The sequence below is a fragment of the Notolepis coatsorum genome (assembly GCF_963971535.1).
Source record: "Notolepis coatsorum genome assembly, chromosome: 7".
Taxonomy (NCBI): Eukaryota; Metazoa; Chordata; class Actinopteri; order Aulopiformes; family Paralepididae; genus Notolepis; species Notolepis coatsorum.
In genome coordinates, this window is record NC_140171.1 from 31,278,849 (window position 1) to 31,305,058 (window position 26,210).

At 41.7% G+C, this 26,210-nt stretch overlaps 1 protein-coding gene across 3 annotated transcripts in view; it reads right to left on the reverse strand.

Moving 5' to 3' along the window:
• The window catches only part of psip1a (PC4 and SFRS1 interacting protein 1a), a 37,905-nt gene that overhangs the window by 6,165 nt on the left and 5,530 nt on the right, over window positions 1–26,210 (reverse strand). For 2 of the 3 annotated variants that reach the window (XM_084318078.1, XM_084318079.1), the window contains exons 4-14: window positions 24,252–24,390; window positions 22,228–22,314; window positions 21,728–21,823; window positions 17,897–17,956; window positions 15,568–15,628; window positions 12,753–12,846; window positions 11,427–11,619; window positions 9,800–9,873; window positions 6,254–6,309; window positions 5,195–5,265; window positions 4,271–4,372 (exon numbers count right to left, since the gene is read on the reverse strand). In XM_084318078.1, the coding sequence (XP_084174204.1) occupies window positions 4,271–4,372; window positions 5,195–5,265; window positions 6,254–6,309; window positions 9,800–9,873; window positions 11,427–11,619; window positions 12,753–12,846; window positions 15,568–15,628; window positions 17,897–17,956; window positions 21,728–21,823; window positions 22,228–22,314; window positions 24,252–24,390 (1,033 nt within the window). The remainder of the gene's footprint in view (window positions 1–4,270; window positions 4,373–5,194; window positions 5,266–6,253; window positions 6,310–9,799; window positions 9,874–11,426; window positions 11,620–12,752; window positions 12,847–15,567; window positions 15,629–17,896; window positions 17,957–21,727; window positions 21,824–22,227; window positions 22,315–24,251; window positions 24,391–26,210) is intronic. The other variant, XM_084318080.1, reaches the window with a different exon arrangement.

Below are 26,210 nucleotides of genomic sequence, written 5' to 3' on the forward strand. Positions count from 1 at the left end.
AGGCTGCAACCAAAGGCTCAATATCTAAACTACCGTAATTCCTCTAATAGTAACCGGGTCTCAAATACAAGCCGGGTCTCTATTAATGGCCGGGTGCGCTCTTGAGCTAAGCAATTATAAGCCGGCCTCCTAATACAAGCCGGGTTACTAATATACTGAGCTGCATACTGAGCTAGTTACTTGATTTCACTTTGAAAACGTTGAAATGACCAGTGACCACCTGTAATTGCACTGTTTACTATTTCATACAGTACTTGGTTTCAATAAATGAACCCAGTACATTTTACTGGGTTCAAACTGACACAAAATGTTGATTTATTCATTATGATCCGTTTGAAAATTTGAAATATAGGCCTCCCTCTTATACAGGCCTCCTCCTAATACAAGCCTGGTACCCGCTACAGTTGAAACAAATACAAGCCGGGGTTACTATTAGAGGAATTACGGTATATAATATCATATCCTTATCGTAGTTCTTTGGTATTGGCCATTAGACAGAACTGGGAGACCGATCTAAATCATCAATTTACAGACGAAGAATGGGAAAAGGCTCTTTCCCGAATACACTCATCCTCTATATGTGCCCGCCATTCATTGATACCGTTCAAGCTCGTCCACCGTCTGTATTGGTCAAAGACCAGACTTGTGAAGATAAACCCTGGCATGGATCCCACATGCAACCGGTGCCACGAAGCCCCAGGCTCGCTTATCCATATGGTTTGGCATTGTCCAGCACTGGCCCCTTTCTGGAGTTCTTACTCAGATATTTTTGACCATATCCTCTCATTGCATTATTTGCCCCCCCCCCCCCCCCTTTCGTAGATAAAAAAAATCATAAAAATCAGTTGTGCAATAGTACATTTTGGTGAGTTGTTTCTATACAATTCACTTATGACAAGTCATAACGCTGCGTGAGTCTCGGAACGTGCGTACTGCGTTGTGTGTGTGTGTGAGAGAGAGAGAGAGAGAAAGAGAGAGAGAGAGAGAGAGAGAGAGAGAGAGAGAGAGATCGCGCTATTTATTATCTACAAAGCAGGCGTGGCCAGTCCACCCTCATTTCACTGTCTGTATGCGCCCCCAGACATCATATTTGAAGACCCTGATCAGATGTTTGTTTATTCTGAGAGGAGGGGGGGGGGGGGGGGGGGGGGAAGAGAAAAATAAATGGGAATAGTCCAATCATGGACAACTTGTTGAGCGTGAGCACACTTTACAATGTTGACCCTCATACTGCAACCCGTTGTAATGCGATGATACTAATAAAAAGAGATTATATATATATTAGGGCTGTCCCCGACTAAGGATTTGGATGGTCGACTATGATTGGCCAAAATTTGCCGTTAGTTGACTATTGGTCGACAAAAAGAAAAAAGAAAAAAAAAGTATGATATATATATATATTTTTTTTTTAATCATTCCATTTGGGCTGTGGGGGGTGCTGTTTAATGTCTGAAGGAGTCGACTGAAGGCTTCTTGTCCTCTGCAAAAGCATGCAATTGGTCCACTGATGGATACATCTTGATATTTGTCTAGTCTAGTGTGTTCATTAGATGGGTGAAATACTCTTTCAGTGCCTCTGTGCCTGTTTTTGTAGGCAGTTAGCCTCTGGTATGCGTGCCATTAGCGTTAGCCACGCTTCTAGGCCTCTTTTCTTTTGGAAAGAATGATGATTAAAAAATATTAAGGCTGTCAAATATATCGCGTTAATATCGCGTTAACTCCCGATTCTATTAATGCCACTAATTTTTTTAACTCAAGATTAACTAAAAAAATTTTTTTTTTTTTTTTTACTAGACTTCACTCAGGTGTATTATTGATGCTCTCATTGATACTATGTTTGTTTCTGAAGTGTGTGTGTGTGTGTGTGTGTGTGTGTGTGTGTGTGTGTGTGTGTGTGTGTGTGTGTGTGTGTGTGAGATATAGAGAGAGAGGGGGGTGAGAGAGATGAGGAAGGGGCAAAAGAGAAAAAGATCTGGGAGAGTGTGTGTGTGAGGGAGAGAGGGGGGTGTGTGATTAATCAGCCCTTGTGTGTGTGAATGTAACAAGTTCCTAACGTTTTCTTTCCCCTATTATTTCATGCACACTTTATTCATTGTTTTAAATTATTATTTTCTTTTAAGTTATTTTGTGCATCACTCTGTTTTGAATTTGATGCAAATTTGCAATGCATGAGGGTCATCCTTTTGTGTTAAATGGCTGCACAAAGCAAGCATTTGTTGACTCGCATGTTGATAAGAGTATTAAAACTTGGAACTTGAAAAAGATCTGTTTAAGGTAAAAAAAGAAATTAAAAATAAAAATGCGATTAATTTGCGATTAATCGCGAGTTAACTATGGACAATCATGCGATTAATCGAGTTAAATATTTTAATCGTTTGACAGCACTAAAAAAAATATATATACCGGTATATATTTAAAAAAATATATATATGTCTCGACTAAGAGGTTGGCAGTCGACTACGGCTCCTTTCGACCGATTAGTCGACTAATCGACTAATAGGGGTCAGCCCTAATATATATATATTAAGGCTGTCAAAGTTAACGTGGTATTAATGCGTTATCGCTCGATTCTATTAACGCCACTATTTCTTTTAACTCACGATTAACTTTTAAGAAAGACCTTTTTTCTTTTCTTTTTTACTAGACTTCACTCAGGTGTATTATTGATGCTCTCATTGATACTATGTTTGTTTCTGAAGTGTGTGTGTGTGTGAGATATAGAGAGAGAGGGGGGTGAGAGAGATGAGGAAGGGACAAGAGAGAAAGATAGCTGGGAGAGTGTGTGTGTGAGAGAGAGAGGGGGGGGGGTGTGATTACTCAGCCCTTGTGTGGGTGAATGTAACAAGTTCCTAACGTTTTCTGTCCCCTATTATTTCATGCACACTTTATTCATTGTTTTAAATTATTATTTTCTTTTACGTTATTTTGTGCATCACTCTGTTTTGAATTTGATGCAAATTTGCAATGCATGAGGGTCATCCTTTTGTGTTAAATGGCTGCATAAAGCAAGCATTTGTTGACTCGCATGTTGATAAGAGTATTAAAACTTGGAACTTGAAAAAGATCCGTTTAAGGTAAAAAAATAAAGATTTTTTTTAAATGAGAGTAATTTGCGATTAATCGCAAGTTAACTATGGACAATCATGCGATTAATCGAGTTAAATATTTGAATCGATTGACAGCACTAATATATATATATGTGGGCGGCTGGGTGGTGCAGCGGACATTGCGCTCGTCACCAACGCAAGAGACACCGGGTTCGAATCCGGCTGTCGGCGTCGCCTGCGGCTTGGGCCGGCCGTCATACTAACTCAATTGGCAGAGTTAGCGGGTGGGAAGTCATAAAAAAAATATATATATATATATATATGTGACAGGCTGCCTCCTCGTGTATCGGAGGGGACACGTGATGCAAGGCTTCTATCCTCCCTACAACCGGCCAGTGGGGGGCATATGTGAGCAACGTTCAAGACAGGGGAGGGGAGAATTGGCACAGCGAAATTGGGATGAGAGAAAAATAGAAAAAGAGGAGAAAAAGTGGATAAAAAATAAATATATATATATATATATAAAAATGTCCTACATGAAACTGCTCACAACAAGGTCTGAGCAAACTGGGTCATGATTTCTGGAAAGAGACATTGCTTTTGAGTTTTTCCAATGCATTTCTTTTGGTGCTTTAAACGTCACAAACTGAGTGCCATTCAGCTCCGTTGTAATACAGTGATGGCAGATATCTCCAAAACTAAGGGCTAAAACTTTCATTCAATCAATCACTGTGCAGATTGAGTGATTGAATGAAAATTGTATTAACAGATTGCAGAATGGGTACAATACAGTACGGCTCAATACACACAATTGTTAAGGGGATGCAGACTATAGAAAGACTTTCGTCTTGTTTACATCAGGGTCCCCCATTTTCAATTCATAATGAATTTTAAGTAAGGGTGCAACTTGCTCCGTGCAATCCATTCTTTGTGGATTTAGCCCTAAGTGAATCACACCAAAAATATTTGGATGGATAGATACTGCTCAGATAAGATACCTGCTCAGCAGATCAGAACATTATCTTTATCCTTTAATGATCTACTATACTTGTCATTCTTATTATGTTTGACTTATATTACCCTGCCTGTACCTCCCCTCCCCCTTCTCCGACAGCCAGACAATGGGGCAAAATATGTTGTTTTGAATTTTGGGTGAACTGACCATTTTAGCCAATATAATGATTGTATTTGCAGTGCAGCTTGGAGGAATGACTCTACAGTACCTTCTTGAGCGTGGCGATGAGCTCACTGTGTTTTTGCAGGTGCTGGGTAGTGACCTGTAAGGTCCCGAGCTCGTCCAGCGCCTCCAAGCCCTTCTTCACATCCTGGTGAGGGAGAGGGGGGAGGGGCAGGGGGAGGGGAGGGGAGGAGGGGTGGAGAGGGGTGCATGATTACTACAGCAGGTCTCTCTTGAAAATTATAAATCCTATCAATTACACTAACCTGGGAAAGGAAGGAAGGATGGCAGGAAGGAAAAAGAAAGAAATAAAGACTGAAGGTTTAGGTCTATTCTTGATACAGTACATTCTACTTATGTTTTACATTACATGTGGTGCTCTATGAGAACTATGGGCGGCATTTCAGTAACCTTTTTATTCAAAGCCACGATGAATGAATAAATTAATGAAAGAATCGTTGTCTTCATGTAGTGCTTTTCTCAAAAGCACTTTACAATGTAAAGCAGAAATGGCCTCCTCCACCACCAATGTGTAGCACCTGCTGGCAACTGTGGAGTGGAGTTGTACTGTATGAGTGATATTATTTGACTCTACAAATGATGAACGATCCTAATGATGGGGATGGGGTTCATTTTCCCTTTCAGTGGGACATTAGGTTGAGATTTAACTGCAGAGAATCAAGGACACAAAATGTCATAGATGCAAAGCATTCGTAGTGCCATTAAGAGGCGTACTTCAACGACCATTGCCCAGACTGCACAGTTGAATTTTTAGACGGTGCAATAATGTGTAGCCTAGATATTCAACACAACATTGGACAGAGGTAAAGCCAACATTTAGTACCAACATCGAACTTTATAACACTCAGCTGGTGCTCTAGGAACTTTATAACACTCAGCTGGTGCTCTAGGAATGGTCTTGAAACTAAATACTACTTTCAACAGATTTTATATTTTTACTACAACTTACCGGATTCTCAATTTTAAGTGCAATTCTGATCTCACTGTGCAACCTCTGGAGTTTTGAATCTGTTGAGATCTCTGTTCAAAAGAAAGAGAGATGTCAACATTCTGATGGAAAACAAGTTCATTACGTTGTTGAACTGAGACGCTGCCAAGCTTTCCTTTAACGCCGGGGCGGGAGGCAGCCTGGTCTCCATGCCTGTGCAGAATTCCTTTTTCAAATACCAATTCCTGTACCACAGACTTTTGAATTAACAAAAAAGCTCTTATACTAAATATTCTTACTGAGACTTGGTTAGATAGATACAGTAAATATTGTTTTAAAATAAACACATTAGCTTAAACAAATGCACAACTATTCAGGGGCTGGGCAAAGAAGATCGGGCAGTAGCACAATGTACTTTAGAGGTAGCGTTAAGTTAAAGATTTTCTGAATCCTATCTTTATGATCACTGACAGTATACTTAACCCAGGATTGTTTTTCCGCTAATGGAGTGAATTCATATTGAAGGATGAGCACTGCTCACCTGGCTCAAGCCTTGCTGAGGTGCTAGAAAAATCAATGAGTCCAAACTGAAGGAAGGGATTTCTGCGCACTTAGGTCTACGCAGTGTTTCACTTTATTTTGAGCCCAAGACAGAGTGAAACTCTACATGGATCTGAGTGTACGGATATCCCTCCATTCAGCTTTAATCCATATAGAATTTACTTTTCCAGCCTGCAAAACCCTCAAGTAGTAATTCTAAATGTAATTGTTCCCAATAATTTTTACTTCCTGTATGAACATTGTTCATTCTAAAATGTAAGACCATTAAGCTCACTTCCTGTATGAACACTGTTCATTCTAAAATGTAAGACCCTTGAGCTCACTTCCTGTATGAACACTGTTCATTCTAAAATGTAAGACCCTTGAGCTCACTTCCTGTATGATCACTGTTCATTCTAAAATGTAAGACCCTTGGGCTCACTTCCTGTATGAACACTGTTCATTCTAAAATGTAAGACCCTTGAGCTCACTTCCTGTATGAACACTGTTCATTCTAAAATGTAAGACTATTAAGCTCACCTTTCTTCTTGTCTCCTTTCCTCTCTTCACTTTTCTTCGCATCATCTTTGCTTTGTCTGCAAGAGAGACAAAAGTAATACAAGAAATGTCTTGTTCCGTTAGGATAGAAAGCAACAGACATTTAAACAAATAATATAATTGGATAGTGGTCAGAGTGTGTGTGTGTTTGTCCGGCGTGTTATGAGAGTTGGCCACTAGGTGGCACGTGGCATTCAGTCTTCTCATATCGATGATATGAATTCACAGCACGTTATGATCTTCTTTGTCTCTCAGGGTTAAGATCATCTTTGTTCCAGGCTTAAATACTAATTCAGTACTAACTTAAATACTAAACAAAAAACTTGTGAATTTATGAATGGTTTATGAATGAGGGATTCATCTGGGTGATGGAGGCACTGCTATTGTGTTGTGTTGTCATGTTGTTTTATAGCTAAGGGTTAGTTTATACAGCCTTCCGATGTGCAAGTAATAATCACAGGTTTGTAAATGTTTAATTTCAATACATGATATTCCCATAACATTAGATATATTATTAGTATCAATCATCGTTAGGCAGCCCCCTAAAACTCAAATCAAAATAAAAGGAAGAGAGAAGAAATAAAGAAAACAGATTCTGTCCACAATATTATTTTACAGTTAGATTTATCCTAAAGTCAATATTTCCAAGGGACACTCCACTGTCTTGCAACCTTTATTTATAAACAAATGCACACATTTTGAAAAATGGAAAAGTGTTAACTGCTGTTGTGAACATTAGAACGCTCCACTGCACCTGCTGCTCAGCCAGAGTGGCTGGATGGCACCCTGACCGCTCCGAGAGGGTGACGCTCTGAATAAACCAACCTGATACCTGATAGTGCTCTGACTCTCAAGAGTGCCAACATACACACACACCTGTAGCCTGTGCAGCCCAGAGCCATATTACTGTGAGGACAATTTCCTGAGTATGAGGCTGACCAGGTCATTAGAATGTCCTGAGGCCAAGCCATGAGGGACACCAACAAACTGAACAAGCTGGTGAGGAAGGCTAGCTCTGTGGTGGGAGTCGAGCTGGTCAGACTAGAGGTGGTGGCAGAGAGGGGGACGAGAAGGAAGCTGGCTGCTAGTATCCTGGAGAATCCCTCCCACCCCCTCTACGACGAGCTTGTCAAGATGAGAAGCACGTTCAGTCACAGACAACTAACCGCCTCGGCCAGTCCTTCATACCAGCGGCCATCAGGCTTCACAACAGTGGGCAGGGACTGCTGCCAGACATCCAACTACAACTACTAGGAACCTAAAAGGACAATATACTACCTTATGCATACCACACCTTATGTGAATACTGTATACTTCCATCAGATCATATATTTAGCATTTAGTTTATTATAATATATTAGATTAGATTTAGATTATTGGATTATTAGATTATATATTGCATATATTTAGCATTTTCAGACTATATATTAGATTATATACTGTAACTATTTATTGTAGGGCAATTATAACTGAGAGGGCATACATACCCTCATCTCGCACCTTGTTGACCATTATGCACATGTCCAGAGTTAATTATGTTATGTTACGTGGATTGATTTGTTATATTGTTTACACTGCTTTTTACTACCTGTACCTCCCCTCCCCCCTCGCCCATGCTGCTACGATGCCTGAATTTCCCCAAGGGGAACAATAAAGGAATATCTTATCTTATCAGGGGAGGCTGGGGGCCATGAGGAGGGCTGGGGTGAAGGGCCACAGGGGGAGGCTGGGGGCCATGAGGGGGGCTGGGGTGAAGGGCCACAGGGGGAGGCTGGGGGCCATGAGGGGGGCTGGGGTGAAGGGCCACAGGGGGAGGCTGGGGGCCATGAGGGGGGCTGGGGTGAAGGGCCACAGGGGGAGGCTGGGGGCCATGAGGATGGCTGGGGTGGAGGGAGGAATGTCTCAGGGGAAGGGGGTCAGGGGAGGGTCAAGGAGAAAAGGTAGAAATGCCTGAAGGGCACTTTGCTGTAGTTTGTTTAGGAGGTGTCCGTCTGGAGCCTGCTGTGATATTGTGACTTTGCCACTGTCCTCACAAGTGACCTTCCATACTTCCTGGGACACCGGAGTGGCACTTACATGAAGGATATGACATGGGAGACCTTTTACAAACATGATCGGTGGACAGTACAGCCTAGACTGTTAAAACAGTTGTCTTCCATGCCCATAAGCATTTCCATATTTAGAATGAGCAGCGTAAAATTAACCAATGTAGGCCCATGCTAATGATAGCTAGCTAATGATAATGGTATGTTTTGAATGTTTCTGCGCTAAACCATAAAAATAAGTCTGACATGAGTGCTTGGTATAGAGCTCCGGTTGGGGAGGTATAGAGCCCCTGTTGGGGAGGTATAGAGCTCCTGTTGGGGAGGTATAGAGGGGGAGGTATAGAGGAGGTATAGAGCCCCTGTTGGGGAGGTATAGAGGGGGAGGTATTAGAGGGGGAGGTATAGAGCCCCTGTTGGGGAGGTATAGAGGGGGAGGTATAGAGCCCCTGTTGGGGAGGTATAGAGCCCCTGTTGGGGAGGTATAGAGGGGGAGGTATAGAGCCCCTGTTGGGGAGGTATAGAGGAGGAGGTATTAGAGGGGGAGGTATAGAGCCCCTGTTGGGGAGGTATAGAGCCCCTGTTGGGGAGGTATAGAGGAGGTATAGAGCCCCTGTTGGGGAGGTATAGAGCCCCTGTTGGGGAGGTATAGAGGGGGAGGTATAGAGCCCCTGTTGGGGAGGTATAGAGGAGGTATAGAGCCCCTGTTGGGGAGGTATAGAGGAGGTATATAGCCCCTGTTAGGGAGGTATAGAAGAGGAGGTATATAGCCCCTGTTAGGGAGGTATAGAGGAGGTATAGAGCCCCTGTTAGGGAGGTATAGAGCCCCTGTTGGGGAGGTATAGAGCCCCTGTTGGGGAGGTATAGAGGAGGAGGTATAGAGCCCCTGTTAGGGAGGTATAGAGGAGGTATAGAGCCCCTGTTAGGGAGGTATAGAGCTTCTGTTGGGGAGGTATAGAGCCCCTGTTAGGGAGGTATAGAGGAGGTATAGAGCCCCTGTTAGGGAGGTATAGAGCTTCTGTTGGGGAGGTATAGAGGAGGAGGTATAGAGCCCCTGTTAGGGAGGTATAGAGGAGGTATAGAGCCCCTGTTAGGGAGGTATAGAGCTTCTGTTGGGGAGGTATAGAGCCCCTGTTAGGGAGGTATAGAGGAGGTATAGAGCCCCTGTTAGGGAGGTATAGAGCTTCTGTTGGGGAGGTATAGAGCCCCTGTTGGGGAGGTATAGAGCTTCTGTTGGGGAAATATAGAGCTTCTGTTGGGGAGGTATAGAGCCCCTGTTGGGGAAATATAGAGCTTCTGTTGGGGATGTATAGAGCTTCTGTTGGGGAAATATAGAGCTTCTGTTGGGGAGGTATAGAGGTCCTGTTGGGGAGGTATAGAGCTTCTGTTGGGGAGGTATAGAGCCCCTGTTGGGGAGGTATAGAGCCCCTGTTGGGTACTAAATGAAGTCATGACTGTGTCTGTCTATGTGTCAGTATGTTCTTACTCTTCTGCTTTACGCCGCCGTGCGTCTTTCTCTGTTTCCATAGAGTTCTGCTGTTTTTTCCGGCCTTTGCTTTTCTGATCGGGACACAAGATGAGAGAAATCAGAAACACAACAGTCACAGAGTGCAGCTGCGTTCACGTGGATTCAGGCAGATGGCAGACGGCAAACCGGATATCATTTTGGTGGACGAGAGCAGGACAGAAAGGTGAGGCCAGCAGAGAATACCAGCAACGGTAACAGTAGGCCGTCAAACATTTCAATATTTTGTACAATTATATAATTATTACCAATAAAGCTGAATTAGGCCTACAGTGGCCAAGATAAATCTAGTGAGTCTATAAGGCTATTCCTTACTTTATTAACCTGCAGCTTGCAATTTCATTCATATAGGTATTCTATATGTGTATATGCAGAACCTTTGGATTTATTCTATTTATTTAAAAAAATTTGTATTATCTTTTCCCCCCTTCTTTTTCTGTTTTTCTCCCCTCCCAATGTTAGTCGTTATGCCAATTCCCAATCCCCTTCCTGGTCGTTGCGCACTCTACCCCCTACCGTCGGTCTGGGAGGGCGGAGACTATCACATGCTTCCTCCGACACATGTGTACCCAGCCCACCGCTTCTTTTCACCTGGCAGCGCGGACTCTCACTGGGAGAGTGTAACGTGTGGAAGGTCACACTACCTCTCCCAGATCCTTCCCTTGCTGTGCAGGCGCCCCGACCGAACTGTAGGAGTCTCTGTTTACTACCAGGACCCACCCTCGCCGGCTTCCCACCCGCTAACACTGCCAATTGTGTTAGTATGGACAGTCGGCCAAGCCGGAGGCACCACAGCCGGATTCGATCCCACTGGCTCTGTGGTGGTAGACAGACGCTTAGTCCGCTGCGCTACCCGGCCGCCCTGGATTTATTCGATTTGATATGTGTATATGCAGAACCTTTGGATTTGTTATATTTTATATGTGTATATGCAGAACCTTATTATATTTGATGTGAATATTTACATTTACATTTAGCTGACGCTTTTATCCAAAGCGACTTACAAGTTCTGTTAAGTCATCAGGAGGGGCACACATCTATCAGCTGAGTAACAATGTTCATCAAAGTGTTGAGTGCTACAGTGTAGGTTAGTATATTAGTATATAAGTGCATGACAATAAGGTTAGATTTTATTTATATATAAAAAAAAAAAAAATTGGATTTATTATATTTTACGTGTATATACAGAACCTGTGGATTTATTATAAACCCACTTTCACACTTGGATGTTGTTTTCTGTCCATTAAATGTATTATTATTATTATTATTATTATTATTATTATTATTATTATTATTATTATTATTATTATTATTATTATTATTATTATTATTATTATTATTATTATTATCCAATAATATATAATATAATTATATCCAGTGCACAGCTGGTGTTGATTCTGTTGACTGAGAGTGGGAGGGCTGTTCCCTGCACCCACCACGTACGTCTGCAAGGGCTCAGTCTGCAAATCCTCAGTCTGGACATTGAGATTCAGCCTAAGAGAGGTAACCACTGCCAATATTGACCCAGTCTTTCCTTTTGAGACGTTCTAATGGTGAGTGTGTGAACTGTGAAGTGGTCACTACTTGCCTCCTCGTCCTCGGACCCAGAGGAGCTGTCGTCCTGCTTCTTCCTCTTGGCCTCGGGCTCCTTCCCGTCCACCTCCTTCCCTTTACTCTCCTCCTTCTTCTTCTTCTGTGCGTCTGGCCTTTTCTCCTCATCTCCACTCTTGGCCTTGTCCTCCGCTGTCCTCTTCCTCTTCTTGTCTGCCTCCGTGGTGTCCCTGGGTGGGATGGAGGTCTGTTACAGATGGCTTGTAGAGAGAATACTGTACACTTCCCTATTTTAGTTTAATAACTGTGTAGAGAAGCTGCAGTGGTTTGTACAGAGATCCCAGATGTTAAAAGGGACATATTTTAGTCCTTTTAGTCCTAATATACTGTAGGTCTTTGAGGTCTCCTGAACATGTCTTTGAAGAACCACCCAAAGCAAAGTGTCTGTTGAAAGGACTGTGATAGACCTGCACAGATGAAGAACCACCCAAAAGTGAATAAATACCACATATATAAACAACTACAGTACCAGCCAACTGAATTTTAGTTTGTTGATGCCATAATAGTTGGCATAACATAGATTTGACTTCTGCAGTTGTGAAGTACGTTGAATAGTCATATTCATAAAAGGATAACGAATTTAGTCAAGTATGATGATTATGAAATAACGACACAGAAAAACAACAGTCGGCCTAGTTCCCAACAGTCACGAAATACACTCCAAATACAACTCCAAAACCTTCCTGTAAACATGTTGTGACCTGTGTATTTACCACGTGGAGATTTCTTTTTAATAATTAGACATTTTCGTTTTCTAAGCAGATATATACTCGGAACAATTTTTTGCCGAACCACTTCTGCCTGGGGCGGCGGGCGCAGTGATGTCATCACCTCAAAAGCCCTGTTGTTTTTTGAAAATCGGGGCTTTTGAGGTGATGATAAAAGTGTTCCTTTTAAGTTAAAGTGTCAATTTGTAAAAGTGAAAATACCACTAAAAGAGAGGATCTGTGGTCTGTGGTTGCTGCTGTTAGTGGGACCCTGGCATTTTCTTAAATAGGCGTTATTCTAGACAATATGCACAAGTAGATCTCGAAGGAGACGTTAGTCCGATATCCCATTCTATCCCCAAGTCACTTTTCCCATAGTCAAGTTAAAGTGTACAATCGTGACATACTCACTTAGATGGGTTTTTTTCATATAGTTGAATGATATGTACTATTTTCTTTTTTGTATGTTCCACGACAGTACATGTAAAGAAAACACTGAAAAGCACCATGTTAAACGTGTAATTACGAGGCTTATCTGAGTCTCCAGTTGTGTGTGTGTGTGCATACAGTACATGAGGAGATACTTAAGTGGTTACATTTCATTCCCAGAGCCTTGGTGGTCCTGTTGCTGGAGTACAAGCATCTTTTCAGTCTTGGGCTTCCTGCCTCTGCGCTTAGGACCCTCTCCACCTGGCCTCATCCAAGCAGAGCGTGAGCACGCACGCACGCACGCACGCACGCACGCACACACACACACACACACACACACACACACACACACACACACACACACACACACACACACACACACACACACACACACACACACACACACACACACACACACACACACACACACACACACACACACACACACACACACACACACACACACACACACACACACACACACACACACACACACACACACACACACACACACACACACACACACACACACAGTACATATGAAGGGTGGAATGCTCTCAAGGTCATATCTACATTTTGATTGACATCATTCAAAAGATACAGTGTCATACAGTCTGATAATTGAACCTTTGCACTGGAGAACCAGATAAAATCAATTTTTTTAGACTGTATTTGCAGTTGTGAAGTTCATCTCAATCACTTGGAGTGTGAATGTGATATATCACAAGAAACTACTCAACCTCGACTGTCTTTAACAATGCGTGAACACAACACACTAACTTACCATCTGTAGATAATAAAGTTTGAAAACATTGTTCCTCTGGTAACATAAAACGGACTTATATGGTTCTTCGTCTGAGGTACTCAATTAATGATGGAGCAGGTACAGGGTTCCCTGTGGGGATCAGGTATAGGGTTCCCTGTGGGGAGCAGGTATAGGGTTCCCTGTGGGGATCAGGTATAGGGTTCCCTGTGGGGAGCAGGTACAGGGTTCCCTGTGGGGAGCAGGTATAGGGTTCTGTTGGGGAAAATGTGTATATGAAGTGAACTAGTTTAATATGGGTCAACTAAGCAGTACTGAAAGACGGTCTGGCTGATGTTCTTAAAACAACTTGGAGATAGGCAGATAGACATTTCAGTACATCACGTCGTGTGCTTTTAATCTTGTACATCATATCGTGTGCTTTAATCTTGTACATTATATCTTGTCCTTTTCTCTCTTTCATACACACACACATCTCACTAACCTTTTCTCTCTTTCATACACACACATCTCACTAATCTTTTCTCTCTTTCATACACACACATATACACACACATCTCACTAATCTTTTCTCTCTTTCATACACACACACATCTCACTAATCTTGACTCTCTCTTTCATACACACACATATGCACACACACATCTCACTAATCTTGACTCTCTCTTTCACACACATACATATACACACACACATCTCACTCAATCGCATCTCTCTTCGATGTTAAATCTATGTGTCATTTTAATGTACGTCATGTCATATCTGATATAATATGTAACGTCATCATATCTGTCATGGGGGGGCAGGGCTGAGAAGGGATTTATGGGACAAGCAGAGGGATTGAGAAGTCAGAGTGTTTTTCTTCAACTGTGGTGACCGTCTGCTGATCCATAGCTCTGCTGTTAAACTTTCTTTCATTAAATAAATTGCCTGTTGAAATTGGAAATATCGTCTCCTGCTGTGTTAACAACTACTCAGCCACAACAGTTCCCTGTGGGGAGCAGGTATATGGTTCCCTGTGGGGAGCAGGTATAGGGTTCCCTGTGGGGAGCAGGTATAGGGTTCCCTGTGGGGAGCAGGTATAGGGTTCCATGTGGGGAGCAGGTATAGGGTTCCCTGTGGGGAGCAGGTATAGGGTTCCCTGTGGGGAGCAGGTATAGGGTTCCCTGTGGGGTTAGTAAATGCAGCCAGTATCCTGCCTGAGGCTCCCGTCTCTAACGATCACACAGCAGCATAAAGCACATCAAGGAACAGCCTTTTTTTTTATTTTTTTTTTTTTAGCTTTAGCGTTTATCGTTTTTCTGGTCAAGCATGACTGACAGAAACAGGTTGAAATGGGATGTAGAGCAGGGGAAGACATTCTGAGAAATGATGGCGGGTCCGGGAATCGAACTCGTGTCCCCCAGATCCGCGACGAGCACGGTTTTCCCCGACGCAGAAATAGCGCCGAGATATGCGGTGAGCTACGGGAGCTCCCAAGGAACAGCCTTCTTGTCCAAAGTATTGGAATATTGGAAAAGGAAGTTGCCTCCCAGCTTCAGGGCCGCCTCAAGTATAACACCCTGTTCCAAAGGTTCCAGTCAGGCTTTCGCTCAGCCCACAGCACGGACACTGATACTGCAGGACTAATAGGGCTGGGAGGGGCTGTGTGGATATAACGTACCTGCAGGACTAATAGGACTGGGGGGGGGGCTGTGTGGATATAACGTACCTGCAGGACTAATAGGACTGGGGGGGGGGCTGTGTCGATATAACGTACCTGCAGGACTAATAGGACTGGGGGGGGGGCTGTGTCGATATAACGTACCTGCAGGACTATTAGGACTGGGAGGGGCTGTGTGGATATAACGTACCTGCAGGACTAATAGGACTGGGGGGGCTGTGTGGATATAACGTACCTGCAGGACTAATAGGACTGGGAGGGTCTGTGTGGATATAACGTACCTGCAGGACTAATAGGACTGGGGGGGCTGTGTGGATATAACGTACCTGCAAGACTAATAGGACTGGGAGGGTCTGTGTGGATATAACGTACCTGCAGGACTAATAGGACTGGGAGGGTCTGTGTGGATATAACGTACCTGCAGGACTAATAGGACTGGGAGGGTCTGTGTGGATATAACGTACCTGCAGGACTAATAGGACTGGGAGGGGCTGTGTGGATATAACGTACCTGCAGGACTAATAGGACTGGGAGGGGCTGTGTGGATATAACGTACCTGCAGGACTAATAGGACTGGGAGGGGCGTCCTCTTTGTCAGACTCCTGCTCAGCGTCACTCTGGAGTTAGGAACAGGAACAAAAAAAAACTCTTCAAATAAAATGCCAAATTTCAAATGTTCTGTGACGTGAGGGGGGTAAATGCTACTCGTAAAGAGTTGTATTGAAATACCTTTGTAAATAGCAAGATTACAGCAAATGCATTAATTTTGACAATGTGGTGATTACAGGATTGATTGATAAAAGGTAATATCTATGTCTTGTCTTCTTAATTCAACAAATTGTCTTTGCAATAACTAAAAATATCAAATGAAAATTCCCATGAATTTTTACTAGCAAATAGGGCTGCATGATAAATCGAAATCGCGATTTGGAATGATGCAATTATCAAATCGCAAAAAATAAAAAAAACGCATTATTTTTTTTACATTTATTTAACCAGGAAGTCCCATTGAGATACAAGATCGGTTTGGGAGAGGGAGGTAAGGGGTTTTAGATTGTGTGTTGTGAAGTTTAGTCTTCAGAGAGGGAGAGTAAAGTACAGACAAAAAGGTACTGTTGGGTACCGATATCGATTCCCAGGTAAAAAGAAACATTTTCAGGCTCGGTGTCCCGAAAAGACCCATGCGTAGGCCAGATGCAAGCCGCATTTTACAATAAACTTCTGTGGGGCTGCTTAAAAAAATTATAATTATAATCGCAATCGCAATATCTGTCCGAAAAATCGCAATTAGATTATTTCCCAAAATCGTGCAGCCCTACATTCTGTCTACATAGCAACGGAACAGTAAAATAGGTAATTTCAATGTCGTATTGTTAGAACATTTCTTCATTGATTTTGGAACATTTGGAATATTTAGGGCTGTCAGTTTATCGCGTTAATTAGATTAATTAATTACAGAGCAAATTATCGCGTTATGAAAATGAACTCAAAATAATTTTTTTGTATCTCATTCATTCCATAAGAACGTAGAATACACATTACAGACTTTTTTTTTATATGGTCCATTTGCATGTTCTTGGTATCTAATTCTAGGGACATCTATGGATCTCAGGGAATGTATTCCCAGTGTCAGAAATACTGTGTCTGTTACTAGGCTTGAGTAAATTGTAATGAACCAAATGAGAATATCAATAATTTGTTTTTTTTTATCTTTGACTGTGAATAACACTATGCTCAAATTGACCAGACCTGAAAAATCTAAGCAAATTAATAGATGGAAGATGATTAACACTTTCAGTGCCCAGCAGGGGGCGCACATTTAGTGCTTGAATGCCCACCATCCACTTCAATGTTAACGTTAATATCGCCTAATCTATGTTTTAAATTATGGCTATGTGTCTAATCTGCCCGTCGCTTATCAATGACTCATTTTCCAGTCAACATTGTCGAAGCGGATTGTTTTTTTATCGGTTCATTTCCGTTTGATAGCATTTTGAAAAGCCCTCGTTTTCAAGGGGGAAAAAAGATTCTGTGATAAACGCCCTGGAACTGGAATATTCTAGAACGTTGTCATTTTTCTGCCTATTTATGAATCGTTTTCAAATAAACGCTAGATTATCGATAGTATATGTGTACGTGTGCACGCTGGTGCCGCAAGCTGAAAATCGATTCTCTTAGTTCCTGATTGCTCGCACAGTCAAACAGCCATATCACACATAGGGGAAAAGCTTATATCTCCGTGAAAACAGGTCTGATTAAGACTGGTAAAATAGATTCCTTACCTGAGATCAGATGGTATCCAAAAAGATTATTCCAATTCCTGATCGCCATTTCAAAAATCAATCCTTTTATTGATCCAATGCTACGTACTGTAAAGACATATTACACGCTGTTCTGAGGGTCCACAATGAATCTGATCGGCTCCGGTTACATGCGTGAGAAGTAAAATGTGGATTCCGGAGTTTTTTTTTCTCATCCATTTTCATTGAGTCCATTCCAAAAGGGTGCATTACCATCTTGGAGACAATAGGGGGCGCTTTTTTCACATCTGAGCGCCTGGTGGGGCTGGTTTACCAACGGTAGACTCGGTTGATGAAATATGAATTCAGATCGCTAATAAAAAAATATTTCTCGTCGTGGGCACTCAATGGGGGGGGGGCTGATAACACGAGTTATGCCGTGATGGGCATTCAAAGTGTTAAACAGAAGGTTTTGTAGATACAGTACTGAATTCTGCCATCCGGACACATGCAATTTGAAATATGATTATAGAATATAGAAAATCAGGCATAAAATGGTTATGCGATTAATTAGATTAATTAATTACAAATCCTGTAAATTAATTAGATAAATTTTTTTAATCGCCTGACAGCACTAAAACCAACCTTCTTCTTCCTCCCTCTCTTAGCTTTGGGAATGTCGGCGGGTTCCTTCTGTGTGGAGTCCTAAAACGGGACACCTTTCATGAATTTCATTACAATTTCCAACTCTCATCTTTCACAACCTGCATTTTCTCTGGGTCGGTTCATTATATATATATATGACAAGTTACAAGTTAAGAATAGCTCAAAGTGTTACATTAACAACACAAAATAGGAACAAATGGAGTTGTTCTTTCTAGGGGTCAGACTCTCTGCCGTTGCCATAGACCAGTGATTCTCAACCGTTTAACCCCCTGGTTAAGCATTGACAGAATGGTGAACATTGATACCAAAGAACAATTTGTGTGGCTTTAAATATTCATTATTTCAGGAGAAAAAAATATCTGCACCAGTGGTTATAAATATGATATTGTATGTATTATCACTAGCCTCCAAAAACATCTCGCTATCCCTGGGCGAATCACTGTTATAACCTACCACAAGCCATGTCTTTAGAGCATTAGCCCCATCTAGTGTACAACTGTGATATTACACTGATTGCACTGCACTCAACAAACTACATCAATATTTTGTCTTTTGATTTGGTAAAGGGATAGTTCTGAACCCTGGCCCTATTGGCTACTTAGTCTCATCAAAGATGTTGTTGATCTGTTCTTTCTCAGCACAAGCCACACTGTTCCTCATACTAGCTCTGGGTGATTAGCCACAAACCAATGCAAAGTCAATGGGGTCGAGTTCCTGTCTGTACAAGCTGACTTGAAGCTCACTGAAACTCAACAGTGCACACAAAGTCGATTTCGGTGAGCTTCGGTCAGCTTGACCCACACTGACTTTGAATTGGTTTGTGGCCAACTATCCAGAGCTAGTGAATAACAGCATGGGTTGAGGCTGAGAAAGGATTCGACCGATCGACCGTATCGTTGGTAAGAAAGAAACGGGGCTAGGGTTCCAGAAACCAGAACCATCCCTTTATTAACATCCAGCAGCCTGGAAAAGAGAATACACATCCAGTTTTGCCTACAAAACATTATCTAAGTTCAAACATGAGAAGGAAAGACAGGGATGTAAAAAAAAAATACTTACCGGTACCTTTCTCCAGAGCACAGAGAAAATCATGCAAAATAAAAAATAAAACATGAACCGATTGCAAGTGTAGTAAACTCATAGCATATGCCGTTATAGTTAAGTTGGACTTGCAGTGTTTCAGGTAGTGCGTTTGATACAGTCAGCAGTAGAAAAGCACTGTTAACCCTTTAATCGCCAAGGACGAGTTAACACGTCAATCTCCGCCATGCGTAATCTGCCAATGACGCCGTAACACGTCATTGAGATCAATATTTCAAAAATCTGTGATGGCAATCATATTTCACCGGCGGAGTCTTGAGATCCCCTGTTGATCTCCTCTCAACTCTCCAACGGTTCAAGAGCGCCATCTGGTGGCCGATCGGCGGATCGCCCAAACAGGAAATGAGCAGCAGGAACTGGTGCTCATCCATATTCGGTCCGACCACTCGCTATAGCTCCCGGGACTCGAGCTCGACACAATGGATAGCGATCGGTTGCCAATAACTCGATAAACAACATGATTTGGACGTATATACTATTATAGTATAGTTGAGAAAAGGTAACAAATCGCAATATATCACAATAGCGTGACTCCAGTATCTAGTAATATGGTATCGTGGAGCCTCTGGTGATTCCACCCCTATGAGACAGTGTGACCGTAATGAGAGGAAGGCACAGTTATAAAGTACACATGTTGTTGAACTGAAGTCTCTGCCTGGCAAAATGGAACGGTATGAAATTAACTTTATGCTCCCGATAGTTGGGCCACTCTATAGCAACTAGATTGACAGAACTTTGCACATCACCATGTGAAGGCCTCGCTCACCAAGCACGGACCAGTGCGGCTATACTGCCTTTTCCTGTGGGTTGGAGCGAATTGAAGGTGGTGGCTCTTTCTCGCCAACTATTATTTATTGCTATTAAATTATAATGGGCCGGCGACATATGGACTGAACTGCAAAACAGTAGAGCTGTGAATCTTCACTGGCCTCACGATTCGATTACGATTCAGCTGTCCACGATTCGATTCTACGATGCATTTCGATGCAGCTCAATAATATATTACATCCTCAATTTTATAATCTATATTACTGCACATGGCTACTTTTTTCATCAATTAATACAAGCAGTCAGATACATTTTATTTTATTTAGAAAGTTCTTAAATCAGAATGTCAAAATAAATGACTTTACTAGTGTTGCATGATACAGATACTAGAAAGGTTATCTCGATACCCAGCTGTTAAAAACGGTTCAATAGCGGTCAGGTGGCGTAACGGAGATTGTGCTCGTCACCAATGCAAGAGGCTGCGGTCTCGACTCCCGGAGAGTCAGCATCGCCTTGGCTCGGGCTGATCGCTATACTAACTCGTTTGGCTGAGTTAGGGGGAGGGGAGCCGTGGGTGGGTCCTGGGCGTTGTGGACAGCAACCCCTACAGTTCGGTCGGGGCGCCTGCTCAGCAAGGGTAGGATCTGGAGAGAGGTAGTGCGACCTTCCACACGTTACACTCTCCCGGTGAGAATCTGCACAGCCAGGCTGGCTGCCGGCTGGCTGCACATGCGTCGGAGGAAAGCATGCGACAGTCTCCGGCCTCTTGGACCAACAGTAGGGGAAAGTGCGCAACAACCAGGAAGGGGGTTGGGAATTGGCATAACGACTAACAGTGGGATGGGAGAAAAATCGGAAAAAGGAGGGGGAAAAAGATAATAATAAAAAAAAAAAAAAACGGTTCAATACTCTTATTAGTATCAGTATTAGTATCAATACTTTTAGAATAGCCTGATGCTGTATTTTCTATGAGTTGAGTGGATGCATGACCAGAGCACTAGCTTTAATAATACAATAATAATAATAATAATAATAATAATAATAATAATAATAATATATTTGATTTGTAGGGCGCTTTATAGTTGTGGAGCAAATCCCAATGTGCTACATTGTAAAAGAACATAAAAGCTAGCAAGAGTAAAATTTTTAATAATCGATTATGTTCCGTCACTGCATCGATGCAGAATCGTCCACGTCCGCATCGCGATGCATCTTAGAATCGAGAAATGTCCACACCCCTACAAAACAGACTGAACTGCTTTCTCATTCATGCACAGCATATAGACTGAATTGCTTTCTCATTCATGCAAAACATATGGACTGAACTGCTTTCTCCTTCATGCAAAACATATAGACTGAACTGCTTTCTCCTTCATGCAAAACATATAGACTGAACTGCTTTCTCCTTCATGCACAACATATTAGACTGAACTGCTTTCTCATTCATGCAAAACAGACTGAACTGCTTTCTCATTCATGCTCAACATATAGACTGAACTGCCTTCTCATTCATGCTCAACATATAGACTGAACTGCCTTCTCATTCATGCTCAACATATAGACTGAACTGCCTTCTCATTCATGCTCAACAACATATAGACTGAACAGCTTTCTCATTCATGCAAAAACATCCAGACTGAACTGCTTTCAGATTCTCCTTCATGCAAAATATATAAACATACCGAAACAAAATAATCCTATAACCATTTGTTGTAGACTAGTAACAACACCAGTACCATAAGCACAGAACATCCAGACCAAGGTACAACACAACAAGATAACATCAAGCACCAACAACATAACCCTGGGATCCCTGCTTCCAGCGAGATGGAACCCAACACAAACCACTGAGTGATGCATGCTTCCCAAGGTAGGGGGATGAGGGGGTGGGGGTGGGACCAACTATGTCTCCTAAGATATCCCATCATGCAAAGTACGTACATCCTGGCTCTGGGGGCCCTGTTCAGGGACCTCCATAGACCCTTCCTCCTCCTCCTCCTCATCATCATTCTCTTGTCCAGAGTTACTTCCTGGAACCTGAATGCACCCAACAAATAGCATAGGACCCAGGGTGTGGGGGGTTAAAGGAGTCTTGCAGAGAGGAAATGGTTAAAGACTCCTTTGAAGAACCTTAAAATACCTGTTAACAACCTTTATTGTTTAGAAGCAGCAGACAAGGACAGACATACATTCTTACTGTTATTAACTTATTACTTATTATTATTATTATTATTTTACTATTGTATGCACTGACATGCATATCCATAGAGAAACAAAGACACCAGGCACACAAGACAAAGATGGCAAAGGAAGAGACACAAGCTGACAGCGTGTACAGAGCAGTAGCATCTTGTTTTTGGAAGCCAGTCAGATTCACGGCTGGTCAATATAGTCCCATGTGACTGTCTGAGAGGAGAATGGTTTACGCAGCTTTGACTTACTTTCTTTATCCTCTCGTCTTGGGCGTCCTCTCCACCCTCTGGACTGCTGTCCGAATCCTTCTCAGCCATGGACCCCGGGGCGACTGGCTTCAAAACAAACACGACAAAACTACACTGGGCAACAAAGACATAAACCACTGGCCCTTCAGCCCTAGTATGAAGCACTTATGACAACCGTAGATGATCGCAAGAGGTATTATACTTTATATTGTTTACACTGCCTTTTATTCTATTTTTATTTGTATTTCTCCACTGTACTATTCTGTGACCTGTATGTCTTCTACTACCTGTACCTCCCCTCCCCCCTCCCCCATGCTGCTATGATGCCTGAATTTCCCCAAGGGGATCAATAAAGGAATATCTTATCATATTAGTGATAGGAGTGAGTTAATACATTAAAACAGTGGTCACCAACCCGTCGATCGCGATCGACTGGTCAATCTTTGAGACTTTCCCTGTAGATCTTTCCCTGATTTTTTATTTTTTTAATAATAATAATTTTTTATTTCTTTTATCTTTCCCTGAGAGTCCACATTACAGTTCTACTTTTGTTTTGATGTGAAACGTGATGCTGCACTTAGCACTGACTGCACTTAGCACCGACAGAGAAAGTCCACATTACAGTTCTACTTTCATAAAATGCTAATTGTAAATATGTTTGTCAATGTTAATAATATGAGAAAGTCCACATTACAGTTCTACTTTTGTTTTGATGTGAAAGGTGATGCTGCACTTAGCACTGACTGCACTTAGCACTGACTGAGAAAGTCCACATTACAGTTCTACTTTATAAAATGCTAATTGTAAATATGTTTGTCAATGTTAATAATATGAGAAAGTCCACATTACAGTTCTACTTTTGTTTTGATGTGAAAAGTGATGCTGCATAAGATGACTGCACTTAGCACTGACTGAGAAAGTACACATTACAGTTCTACTTTGACGTTTTAATGTTGGACCAAAGCATTGCATGTAATTAGAATACAGGCAAATAAAAGTAATTTAGTTTAAAGTACAATCTTGGCTGTCTTTTTCTCTCAACGCTTCAATAGGTACCGTAGATCTTGCCTTCACCAAAAAAAAAGTGATCTTGGGCTTAAAAAGGTTGGTGACCACTGCATTAAAACAACAATCCATCAATTTAATCTATTAGAAAACATGTTTGGAGCAGCTAATATACAGGGTGTGCATGCTGCAGATCTATTTGAACTGTCTGTGATACATGTGGACATGGATATTTCTACATTATTTAACATTTTGCATTTGGGAAAATGTTTAAACGAGAACAGAAAGTGTTATGGGGAGTTTTTCAGCTTGAATATAATTCAATATTTTCTCAGACAAACCAATTTCTTTGTAGTGCTTATAAGTTGGTAATTTCAATATATGTACTAGTCATTCTTTTATAGTCTTGTAAAATAGTATTTACAAATAATTCTCAGCATTTGTTTGCATCTACTTGGAATACCAGCAGGGTGGGGTCTACCAAAAAGGACAACATAATGAGTGTCAGAAAGCTCAGTAAATCATAGGACAGTATACCTGTACTGATGTGACCCAGCGCTGCAGGACTCACTAGGATACAAAGTGTTGACCAGGGACAACAAACTGGTTATCACTTGTTGTTGGTCGAGCCACAAAACAAGAAATCCCTATGTCTTTGAAAACTGAAGATCTATGAGCTCTTCCATTTCCCAGTAAAGCCCCCATTCTCACAGAGATGTTGGCTGGGCTAACTTATTGTGCTGGGCTAGGCCTAAGGCTAACTTCTTGTGCTGGGCTAGGCCTAGGGCTAACTTCTAGTGCAGGGCTAGGTCTGGGCTTCTAGTGCTGGGCTAGGTCTGGGCTTCTAGTGCTGGGCTAGGCCTGGGCTTCTAGTGCTGGACTAGGCCTAACTTCTAGTGCTGGGCTAGGCCTGGGCTTCTAGTGCTGGGCTAGGCCTAACTTCTAGTGCTGGGCTAGGCCTAACTTCTAGTGCTGGGCTAGGGCTAGCTTGAGGAAAGAGAGGGGGATGTAGTACCTACCTTGGGCGCCGTTAGCTCGACCTTTGGGTTGTTCTCAATCTCCCACAGTCCTTCATTAAAGCCCTTCCTCTTGTTCTGCTTGGCATACTTCTCTTTGTTAGGCAGGTATGGGAAGATGTCTTTTGGACCGAGGAATGCACTGTTAAGAAAACAAAGAGTACTTCAATGCCTGTTTACATCTTAACTTGAACTCATAAATAACCTCTGGCATCACAATCCACTAATCCAGTCAAAGTTATTGTCATTTAATACCAAAAAATATGAATAACTACACGGTATTCCACTCATGTGTTGTGTCTGTAATTGACTTCATTCTTCAGAAAGTCATCTTACTATATAGTTGGGCAACACTAATACAGACTGCATAGGGACTAGTGTTGTCACGATACTGGAATTTCGAACTTCGATACAATACCTTGAAAAGTATCGATATTCGATACCATTTTCGATACCACAGGGAAAAAGGTTCAATCTTAAAATGTAAAAAAAATTATAATAATACTTTTTTTTTTTTAATAAATTTTGCTTTTGTTGCTGGTTGATTCTCCTCAGCTTCTCTCTGGTACTATAAGAGAAGATCAATATAACACTTTTAAAACCCTTTGTTTATCTTTAGATCACACATTTAAAAATAACTGTTCATCTCACTTCAATCATTTTTATTGCAGAACATGGTATTTTCTCAAGCAGACAGATGTCAACACTGTAATCTGTGTTGCATGTACCTGACAAACTGAACTGTTTGTATTACAGTCATATTCCGACTTAACTGAATGTGTGTGTGTGGACTACTGTACTATTAGAGGTATTGAAATGAACAATGCAACTTCCTTATACAATTTTTTTTATAAATAATTAAATATCGATATTTCGGGAAATGAGTATTGAAACCGTTTTAAATATTCAGAATCGATATGTATCGATTTTCCGATATTTTTGACAACACTAATAGGGACAGTATTCATTTCTTCATATAATTTATTTCAGACAATGTCCAACAGAGATATAGAGGCAACCTCTCTCTCTCTCTCTCTAGTAGCCAAATGTTACACCATAAAAACGAACTGGATAGGTGATGATAATAAATTATTTAAATTATTCAAGTTTCAACAGCATCAAAATATTATTAATTAGAATTAAAAGAATGTTCCATGTTCCGTCATCTAATATTACATTCCATGACTTTTCCTGATACTATACACTTGCAGTGTATATATAAGTTGCTGTAATTAAGTTGTGGGAAATTACAGAAAATGGCTTTCTTTGTTGCACTTTTTTTTTGCGCCTCCCGAAGTTGTGACTCAGCACCAATTGTGTTGGAAAATCTTGGGGAAAGCCCGGCATAAACATATTTTGCTTAAGCTATACACACACCCACCAAGGGTAGAATACTGTTATTTTGTTACTTGTTTTACATAGCAGTGCAGCTAGCTATTGCATCACAAACAGCAGGCTTGGTATCTGCTTCCGCTCGTAAAAAGTCTAAAAGGACAAGAAAATCCATTTTTCTGCTTTGCTCTAAAAACATCAGTGTGTTAATCTTGCATAACCATAATGTACCGCCCTCCATACAGAGATAGCAGCTTCCATTTCACTTCCATTATCTCCTCTGCCAGAAATAACAAGTCTGTCTGCCTGTGAGCATGAGAGCTAGTGTGTTGCTAGTTGTGTTGTTTTGTAGTGTGTTGTGTTGTAGTGTGTGTTGTGGTGTAGTGTGTTGTGGTGTAGTGTGTTGTGTTGTGCTACCCATGTTGTGTACAAGTGGCTGAGTAAAAACGACAAAGAGGTCACACGGCAGTGTATAAAGATGACAAACTCTATCCCCATGTTTACCCCAAAGTTGCTCTGCATAGTCCTACTCTTTTTTACATTACTTCTACATATACATTCATTTTTATCCAAAGCGACTTACAAATTGTGAACAACAAGTCGGCAAGAGAGTAGCTAAGGGTCAGTGGC